General features: G+C 48.5%; 1 protein-coding gene across 1 annotated transcript; it reads left to right on the top strand.

The window, feature by feature from the left end:
* Positions 1 to 2,293: 2,293 nt before the first annotated feature.
* On the top strand, positions 2,294 to 8,017 carry C1QL3 (complement C1q like 3). The gene is made up of 2 exons (XM_059819027.1): positions 2,294 to 2,881; positions 7,838 to 8,017. The coding sequence occupies exons 1-2, from the start codon at positions 2,294 to 2,296 to the stop codon at positions 8,015 to 8,017; spliced, it is 768 nt and encodes a 255-aa protein (XP_059675010.1).
* Positions 8,018 to 10,170: the final 2,153 nt, after the last annotated feature.

A 10,170-nucleotide genomic window follows, 5' to 3' on the forward strand; every position in this document is an offset into this window, starting at 1 on the left:
GATACGATACACGCATAATCCTCCAAGTGTGTTGAACTGCCTTCCTGCGTCTTGAGGGGAAGCCCTTAGCTGAGGGAACTGGCTAGCTTGTGTCAGTGCCAGATAAAGAATTTTTTTAAGACAGAGTATTAGAGGAAAGAAAAAAGAAAGAAAGGAGAAAATAAAGGGGAGGGAGGGATATTTACAAGTATGGGAAATGGAAGCTTTATCGGGAGTTTTCTGGGGAGATAAGGGGCTGGGCTGGCCCATCTCTACGCGGCATGGACACACTTGCTGCCTTTGAGTCTCTCAGGAAAGAGCAAAAGGAGCTGCTGACATTTCTGCTTAAAAGGAAGAATCAATGAATCTCTTTTCCCCACTGCCTGCTTGTTTGACCTTATTGTGTTGCAGAATAGAGAAGAAAGAAAAGAGAACGGGTGAGGGGAGAGCGGATTCGTGCTAATAAAATCCAAGACAAGATCACAGCCCTCTGATCATCGCTGGAGATGCTGTTATTTGGTTGTTGTCCTATTTGCCGCTGTTGCTCATTTCCGATTCTTGCCTTGCTGTAATAAGTCACACTCTTTCCAGCCATCATCCCTGTATTGACAGGCAAATGTCACCCACGTTTGATTGACGTCCATTGCTCCTGAATACAGAAGTATGATTTAGGAATCAATTCTGTTTGTTTATTTAAACAGCTCTTTGTGTACCTTGTATATCTGTAAGCAGGACAAGTTCCTTAATATTTTCTCGGGAGAAATGCCACTAATATTGCACATTCACCTTCCCACTCAGTCACAGAGGTGCCCACCAGCCCTTGGGGGAGGAGAAATCTTTCACATACAAATAAAAGAAAAAAAAAAGAAAAGAAAAAAAAGGAAAAAAAAAAAGAAAAAAAAAGAAACCCCCAAGATTTAACAAAACGCTTTGCTGCCCCAGAGTTAAGCCAGAGAGACCTTTTTTTCAGGTCCAGGCATCTGTTGATCTGCATATGCTCTGCACTTTCCTTTGGCTTCTAAACAAAAGGGAACTCTTTCCCTAGGTGTCAGTTTGCTAGCAAAGCGGTAGCCAGGGCTTTAACACCAGGAAACGCTGCAGCCGATGATGAGTATGTCAATTTTAATTCACAGAAAGAACTGTTTCCTTCTCTGACTTTGTGGTTGTAATCGGGGAGGGGGGAAGAGGGAGATCCGAAATCGTGAGAGATGCTAATCTCTATTACTGTGGGAGGTGGGAGGTATATTTTTAAATAACTTTCACTTGGACAATCGGTAACTGTAAAGCATCCCTACATTTAAAGAGGTATTTCCCAGAAAACACTAATATGGCAGGGTGGCCTCAGGGAAGCGTTAAGCAGGAGGTGGATTGACCTTTTAATTCTCGATCAGTGACCTGAAGGGTACCTAGAGGCTGCTAAGCAGATCTCTTCCTTTTGGTCTGCTCCAGAAAGAGCTGTCATCGCAAGACGCAGCTAGTGAGTGAGGCTCACGATTTCGCTGTTCATCCGTTTGCGGGAGGGGTGGGGGAGGGAGAGAGGAAAAAAATATATATTTCCCACACTGCCAGAGTAATGCCAAACTCTCTGTGAGTGGGAAGAGCAGAGCAGATGCTGGAATGAGATGCCAAAGCAGCTCCCCTTTCCCCTGCGCTTTTGGGTGCCTATAAATTGCTCCAGCGCGCTCGTCAGCCTCCTCCTCTCCTGGCAGGTGGCACCCCGGCAGGATCCCGCTCTCCCTCCGGCTCCGGCTCCGGCTCCGACTCCGGCGCGGCGCGGCAGCGCGGGCTCTCGGCAGCGGGCACCGGGGCGGCCGCGGGGCGGCCGGGAGGCGCGTCCCCGCTGAGGACTGTCGTCTCTGCGAAATAAAAAAAAAAAAAAAAAAGAGGCCGAGCGAGCGAGGAGGCGAGCGGGGCGATCGCGAGAGGAAAGGCAAGTTCCAGCGAAAGTTGACTCGGACTGGCACAGCCTGCAAAAAAAAAAAAGTCGATCGCCAGCGGGAGCATAAAAGTGCGGGCGGCCGGGGCGCGGCGGCAGCTCTCCCTCGCCCTCCCTCCTTCCCTCCCGCCCGGCGGCTGCAGCGGCCGCAGAGGAGCGCCGCGACCCGCGGGAGCCCCCGCCGCCACCGGCAGCGGGAGGGCGGCGAAGCCCCAGGGGAGCCGAGCTCGCGCGGGCTCGGCGGTTTTTCGGCTCTGAGGAGGTCCCCGACCAACCATCAAGATTTTGTCCAAAAGCAGGCAAGAGGATCGCCCTGCGCTGAGCCGGCTGGTGGGCAGCAGGCGGCGGCTGATCGCGGCCGGCGCGCTGGGGGTGGTGATGGTGCTGCTGCTGGTCATCCTCATCCCGGTGCTGGTGAGCTCGGCCGGCACCTCGGCGCACTACGAGATGCTGGGCACCTGCCGCATGGTCTGCGACCCCTACGGCGGCACCAAGGCGCCCAGCACGGCGGCCACGCCCGACCGCGGCCTCATGCAGTCCCTGCCCACCTTCATCCAGGGGCCCAAGGGGGAGGCCGGCCGGCCGGGCAAAGCGGGGCCCCGCGGCCCCCCGGGGGAGCCAGGGCCGCCCGGCCCGGTGGGGCCGCCGGGTGAGAAGGGCGAGCCGGGGCGGCAGGGCCTGCCGGGCCCCCCCGGGGCGCCGGGGCTGAACGCGGCGGGGGCCATCAGCGCCGCCACCTACAGCACCGTCCCCAAGATCGCCTTCTACGCGGGCCTCAAGCGGCAGCACGAGGGCTACGAAGTGCTCAAGTTCGACGACGTGGTCACCAACCTGGGCAACCACTACGACCCCACCACGGGCAAGTTCACCTGCTCCATCCCCGGCATCTACTTCTTCACCTACCATGTGCTCATGCGGGGCGGCGACGGCACCAGCATGTGGGCTGACCTCTGCAAGAACAACCAGGTGGGCGCCGCGCCGGGAGCCGGCGGGGAACCGGGGAGATGACGGCAGCGGGCGCCCGCGGAGAGCCGGGCTTCCTGAGGGGAGCCGGGTAACGTGAGGGGAGCGGGCGCCCGGGGGGAGTAGAGCTACCTGTGGGCAGCAGGTGCCCGGGGAGAGCCGGGCTTCTTGAGGGAGGCAGACGCCCGTGAGGGGCGCGGGCGCCCGGGCGAAGCCAGGCTCCTTGAGGGGAGCGGGCGCCCGGCGGGGAAGCCGGACTTCCTGAGGGAGCGGGTGCCGCGAGGACAGTGGGCGCCCGGGCGGAGCCGGACTCCCTGAGGGGAGCGGGCGGAGCGGAGCGGCGCGGGAAGGGCGGGAAGCCGGCGGCGGGCGGGGAGGGGGAGCCGGGCGGACGCTGGAGGCGGCGCGGGCGCGGGGCGGGGGAGCGGGGCCCGAGCCAGGGCGGCACGCGGGCAGCGCAAGCCGCCGGGGGAGCTGAGGGGAGCCCGCGCCCCCGCAGCCGGCGGGGACCCTGCGGGCAGCGCCGGGGCCGAAGCGCGATGCGCCTCCCAGCTCCGCCTCGGGTGCCCGAGGACCTCTGAGGGGCAGGTGGTTCCGCGCAGAGCTGAGGCCGCCCCCGGCCGCCGGGTGAATGCGGACTCAACGCACTCTTTTCCCCGAGAGTCGCCCGCTCCCAGCCCGCTCTACGGGCCGGCCCACGCGCAGAGCGGCACCTGGCCGCCGCCCGGCCCCCCCATCCGGCGCCGGCTGCCGTCCCGGCCCGTGTCGGCCAGCCCGCGGCTGCGGTACGCTGCCCTCGGCCCGGTCGGGACGGGAGCGGGGAAGCGGTCGGCGCGGTCGCGCCGGCAGCGCTGCCCCCACGGGCGCGGGCGGATCCCGGGCAGGGGCCGGGCGTTCCCCTAGGGAGGGGAAACCCCCCGGGAAGGAAGGGGAGCCGGGGGCGGCGGGTGAGCTCAGGTGAGGGTGGTCCTGCGTGGGGAGAGGCGCGGTGCGTGGGAGGAAAGCAGTCGCAGGACGGGACGGGGCTCCCACACAGCGGGGCGCCGATTTTGACACTCTCAGCCCCCGGGCGGGGAGCGAGGCTTCCCTCTGCCAGGGAAAGCCGGTAACCGTGTGAGGTCGGCGCCCGCAGACCTCGCCCCTTGGCGGGCTAGCGCCGGGGAAGGCGGCGGCTGACGGATGTGCAGTGGCGGCACACTGGGCGTCCGGCAAACACAGGCACGGCCCGAGGTCTGCCGGCACCCCCGCGGGAGGATGGAAACATTCGAAATAATTAAAGATCTTGCGGTGCTACCTTCTGAAAGACAGAGGAATCATCCGTTTTAATTAGGATAAACGTTGCCAGCGCGCTCGCAGAGGCTGTGTAACATGGCCCCCGGGGAGCCGTTCTTCGCGGTTTTGCGCTTCTTCCACTCGTAGTTAACAAACACAGGTAGATTGACTCTAATTACGACAGCGCTTAGCGATACCGCCAGCGCATCCGCCATCCCTCCTGCTCTGGATGCCCGGCGGTGAGTGCGGTGTGCCCGGGCTTCACCGCGTCTCCCGGAGCTCGGCGGTGCTCCCGCCGGCCCCCGGCCCCCCGTGCGGCGGGAGGGCGAGGGACCAGCCGCGCACCAGCCGCTCAACAGGTCTTCCACTGCCTGAGCTGTCCCGGCACGCAGGGGGCTACGGGGCCGCGCTGTCGGCTTTCTCAGGCTGGGGGAGCCCAGAGCCCGGCGCTGCCGCTCTCCCCGGGCTTTTCACCCTCCGGCGGGGTAGGCTGGGCGGTTTGATCCGCTCTACGCCGAGCCCATAGGACTGAAAGTCGGTCTCCGTGTCCCCGCCGTGCCTCGCAGGTCGCGGAGCTGCTCGTTCGTTTGCGTGTCGCCTCCCCCGCGAAGCACCGGCAGGTCGGCGGGGCTGAGCGCCGCTCCACGGCCCTTTGTGCTCCGCGCAGGTGGGAGCATCGGCGGCCAGTAAATTAATCTGGTATGCCACTTAACCTTTTGTTTATGGCTCCTCAGAAGTACTGTGAAAACAGAATAATGAGGACATCAGCAGCAATTAATTAAATTAGAAAATGTCTACCATAAATACTGTCTCAGCAGATAAACCAGGACTAATAAAGTACATTGTAATATATTCACTTTGATTTCTTCATACAAAGGCAATATTGTCCACAGGGAGAATACCATTTTACTTGCAATTAAAACATTAATCTATTTTTGACCCCTATTTACCATGTTTTAAAGTGTTTATTTTCCCAAACCCTGAAAAATAAATACATACCAGTACTTTTTAAAAAGTAACCAATTATAAATATTAAATTGAGCCTGAAGTCTAACTGTTCCCAAATATAACGACTTCCAGTACCAGACATGACACAAATCAAACTTGCAGTGATCCAAAGAAAAAGAAAAGGGCAGGGGTTCTATGTATATATTTATATATAACTATGCAAAGATAAGCATTTAGGTAAATATCTGCATACAAACTATTTAAAATTGATGCACAATTTTAATGCAGCAGTGTCTCCTTTTGATTATGATTTATACCCGTAACACATAAATGCTGATGTGATAGCTGTTAACTTTATGTATTATTTGTAAGAAAACTCAGACATTTTGGAAGTAAAAGTCATTAAATGGAGTCCGGCAAAGATAACATTATAAATTCAGTGTTTTCTAACAATGAAAAAACCCAAACCATACACATTGGACAGTGTATGACTTACAGAAAAAAAAATCATTCCTAAGTAAAGCACAGGAGGAACCTCAAGGTCTCCACTGGTAACACATTGCCTTCGTTAATGGTTATAAAGCTTGAACAGAGAAGTGCTGAGATCACATAGCTTAGCTAGTACGTGTGTACAACCTGGCAGTCATGCAACTTATGAAATGTATAGTCCATTAATGGTTTAATTTTGAGATACATTTACCCTCTTGCAACAGTACACTAGGAATTCATTTGAGACTGTTCTCCCAGGCTTTAAAAAGAAATTGCTCGGGCTAACCAAACAAGGAGGTAAAACCTCTAAGAATAGCACACTGGAGTTTACAGAACATCTGTTTATACATAGGGCAGTAAGATCTACACTTTGGTTTCTAGACTTTCAATACCCAGCATCTTTTTTTCTTCAGCCAGTATGTACTATGTAGAAATCTTAAAAATGAAATAGCCATTGCTGTTGTAGTCAGTGTCCATAAGTGGACTCCCTTAGGACAGTCACCAATACAATTCGAATTCTCCTTTACTATCCACAGAAACCCTACATTTTAGACAAATCCACAAAGCAGCATTTCATTAGGATGTAAATGGAAATTTTGAAAGTAATTTAAACCATTTTGTTTGCCAGTATGCAAGATACTACCTCTCAGTGAAAGTTTTTCTACCTCATCTATAGGCTTTTCATTTGCCATTTCCATTTACAACAACAGTCTCAGCCCATTATTTTCTTTGGAGGGTATTTCCAGGGTTAATGGCCCAGAGCCTTCAACTCCACTTTGACAGTCATTAATCCAGATGAAATAACCTCTGCTTAGAATAATTATTGCTTAAACACTAGCAAAATAGATCGCCTGTGTAAACAATACCAGGCAAGTCAGAATGAAGAAGTCCTGAAATAGTTGGGGTTTATCATCATGCCATGTATCAGTTTAAATTGGCAGTCTGTCACACTACTGCAAGTCTTTTAAACCTTTCTCACTCTTCTTACAGGATGTATAAAGAATTTCCACCTACTGTGATTTTTAAGCTGCATAATGCCATAAGATCCTGCATGGTAAAAGAACCCTCTCCTTCTTAACATTTCAATATTAATGTGAAATCATATCACATGAAAATTTAATTTGGGAATTTATCATTTAAACTTTGAAAGGGATCCATGGAAAATTGTGACTTATAGCCTTATAGCCTATTTTTTCAATTCAGAACAGATAAAATCACACATATAGTACACCAAGTCATGCATTATTACTTAGTTCAGGTTTGCAATACCAGTAAATCACTTAATGCTCTGTAACTACACTAGAACAAAGACAAGCAACAAGCAGATGATGTGTTACACTGAAATAAATCACGTACAACTAAGTTTAAATATTTTACCAAATAGGGTCAAATTATATATAATGATTTGGAGACTTACAATGCCACAGACTATTCATTGCTGGAAACCAACATACATCTTGAAATTACAGATTACTTCCAGTTTGCTAGTCATGTCAAATTTAATCAGTAGTGGAACAGCAATGGAGAAATGGGAAAAAACATATGTTTAAGTGAAAGTTACAAATGAAAATTCCTCAATTACTTGTAAATTCCAAAACCTCTTAAAGCACATAGCGACTCGCCTGTGATTTTTCAAATGTGCATCTCTTACAACACACAGAAATTAAATGTTTGCTTACTGAAATGTGGCAATAACAGTTTTTCCAAACCCCGACTAGGATCCTTATCTGCTTGTATGCATTGGCGTGTGCATGTGTGGGGGTGCGTGTGTGTGCTCTTTGCATTCTTTTTGCAGCACGATCCTATTAGTAGTATGACAATAAATCACCTCTGGAAAAAGTCCAGCCTGGTATCAATAGGGCCGCACTGTGGATCCTCGCCAATGTCAATCAAATGTTCCGCTGACATACATCTACCAATGTAGAACTGGCAGACGACCAGATTCAGTTCTCCAAACTCCAGCTATTATTATGCATATAATTTAAAAAGCTCCAAACATTTACAGGAGTGCAAACAATTGTACATTAATCAGATGACTGAGAAAGGAGCAGGTTATTGCTTTAGTTTCAAACATTGCATTGTAGGAGAAAATAAGCAATAACCGTAGGAAAAAAACTGCAATATATGTTGCCAGACATTTGAAGTGGCAACTTACGCATGCTGAATAAAACGTTGAGGATATGCTTTAATTTCACCATGCAGGAAAAATTATCTGAGTTTTCTTAACCACTCATTATGTATTTTATGTAGGTTCGAGCTAGCGCGATTGCTCAGGATGCTGATCAGAACTACGACTATGCCAGTAACAGCGTGGTTCTTCATTTGGAGCCAGGAGACGAAGTTTACATTAAATTAGATGGAGGAAAAGCACATGGAGGAAACAACAACAAATACAGCACATTTTCTGGATTTATTATTTATGCTGACTGATAATGAGTAAAAAGACCCACCAAACCAGTCCAAAAATGAAGCTTGCTCTTCTAAGCAATGGATTTGCGTGGCAAAAGTCAATGAAACAAGCACCCCAGCAGAGAGCGACCATCGAACACCTCAGTAGCGGGGAAAACAGTCGAATGCTACCTGATTCACATCTGTACAACACAGAGAAACCTTATGTTAAAAAATTACAAACCAAGTTAAACAGATGTGCGATCCACTACCGCCAAAGCAAATACTTCCTCATTGTTAGTGTCCATGTGAATGAAGTCCTACATAGATCAAATTTTTATAGAAAAAAAACCCCAAACACCTAAGGACGCTGAGTTATTTCTTCAGTGTATATGATACTTTGATGTGTTATGATCTTGCTGCTTTATCCATACTTCAGCTTCAGTTCTTGTGACTTACTTGCTAACAATGACGCTTGGAGTCCACTCATAGTGTGGTGAGGAATGATTTTACTATAAAAGGAAGAGGTAATCAAAATATACTTTCTCCAAAGGAATTGTTTGCCTTGTACTTTTCTTATCCTTCCACTTAAAACTAGAACCTAATCAGCTTCAAGCCTTAACTCAATGTTCCTGCTTTGTAGGTTTACATTAGACTTTTAACATAAAATCAGTCCAGTGTAGATGTTTAAATTTTGTCTTCCCCTTAGCTGTGTTCTAAAAGAAAAAGAATAGAAGAAACACTTTTTTTTTCTTCTGAAAAATATAACAGTTGACAAAACTATTCTATTGGACTGAATCCCTGACTCCACCAAAGCCAATGGCAAAACTCCCATTGATGTTAGTGGAAAAAGGATTTGGCTTTTAATTTGTAAACATGTGTAAATATATATTTAGGCAATATTACAGGCCCAGTCTTGATGGTTAGTTGTGTAAATATTTAGCAAGCCTGGCATCCACCTCCTCAGACTAAGGTAGAGTGTTTTCTTTGCAGCAATTAGTCTTCATTAGTCTTTTAGGACTTAGTCTGTACTTGGGTACTATTTTTAATAAAATAGTTATGACTTAACATACTGCAGATCTTCAACTAGAATTTCATAAGAATATAATGGGCCAAACCCGAATCTGTCTTAGCCGTCTTGTCTCACTGAAGTTAGTGGGATTATTCCCACAAAGGAAGAGTGGGAGATCTGACACGAGAGGAAATGTTGGCACACAGACCTTGTCCATGGTAGCTAGTTACCAGTTTGTAGTAAGGGGTGCCTATGAAATGGACACAGATAAGCATATTACCAAAAATGATAACACATATGCAAAGAAAGAAGCAGATACTTACATGCAAAAAAAAGTGTGTATTAAAACCTATTTTTCTCACTCATATATATATAGAGAGAGATATATATATAAAAAGTCTCAAAGAAGTTTAATCCATATGAAGGATTAATGGCTTGGAGAATTAAACTAAACACAGGTACTATGAGTTACATAGTTATAAAAATGCTTTAAAATCAGTCATACCAGTAATGTTCACAGAATATTTTTATTCAGAAAACAGATTTATTATTTTTTTGGTTTTGGGAGGGGAGGCTGTCTATTTCTCTCAGGTTAAAACTTGCAGATTTCATTCTAAACCTAAATTTTAGCAAGATAATTAACTAGCTCCTTAGCACAGTTGGTTATGTTATTTATTTTTAACATTTTGGCAAAATCAAGATAACACTTCTATAAATTGTTAAAGAGTAATAAAGGCTAGCCCTAGCATTTCTATTTCATGTGCTTTGCCACAAGCAACCTTGTCTAATGTGCTAAGGGTACAAACTCGGATTTATCTGCATTGAAGTGTTGAAAGTGTCTGCCACTGTGACAAAAAAGCTCTTCAGTGCTGGTTGCTCAGTAAAAGTCTGATGAAGATTTTATGAATATCTCTAAAAATCTCTTGTTTGAAAGAGTGAAGCTTTTCTTGAACAGAATGTGTTACCCTTTCTGTTTCTGAGTTGCCCAATTCAAAATACACACCGAGTTAGACTAGGCTGACTGAGAGGATCACCAGTGTAACTCATCTAGGATTTAAAAAGGGACGTTGTGCTGGCAGTTGCTTGTGTATTATCTCACCAGAATGGTTAATGCTTTTACTTTATGACAAAGTGCCAATCTATAGCCGTACATTGTAGTGATTACTCCTGTTTTTTTTCTACA

This window comes from Gavia stellata, chromosome 6, assembly GCF_030936135.1.
Source record: "Gavia stellata isolate bGavSte3 chromosome 6, bGavSte3.hap2, whole genome shotgun sequence".
In the NCBI taxonomy this organism is placed as follows: Eukaryota; Metazoa; Chordata; class Aves; order Gaviiformes; family Gaviidae; genus Gavia; species Gavia stellata.

What these genes read in the sequence shown, in the direction of transcription:
- C1QL3 (XM_059819027.1), top strand. Translation starts at nt 2,294, where the DNA reads ATGGTGCTGCTGCTGGTCATCCTCATCCCGGTGCTGGTGAGCTCGGCC. An exon ending in ACCTCTGCAAGAACAACCAG is followed by an intron (nt 2,882 to 7,837) that starts GTGGGCGCCGCG and finishes TATTTTATGTAG; the next exon opens with GTTCGAGCTAGCGCGATTGC.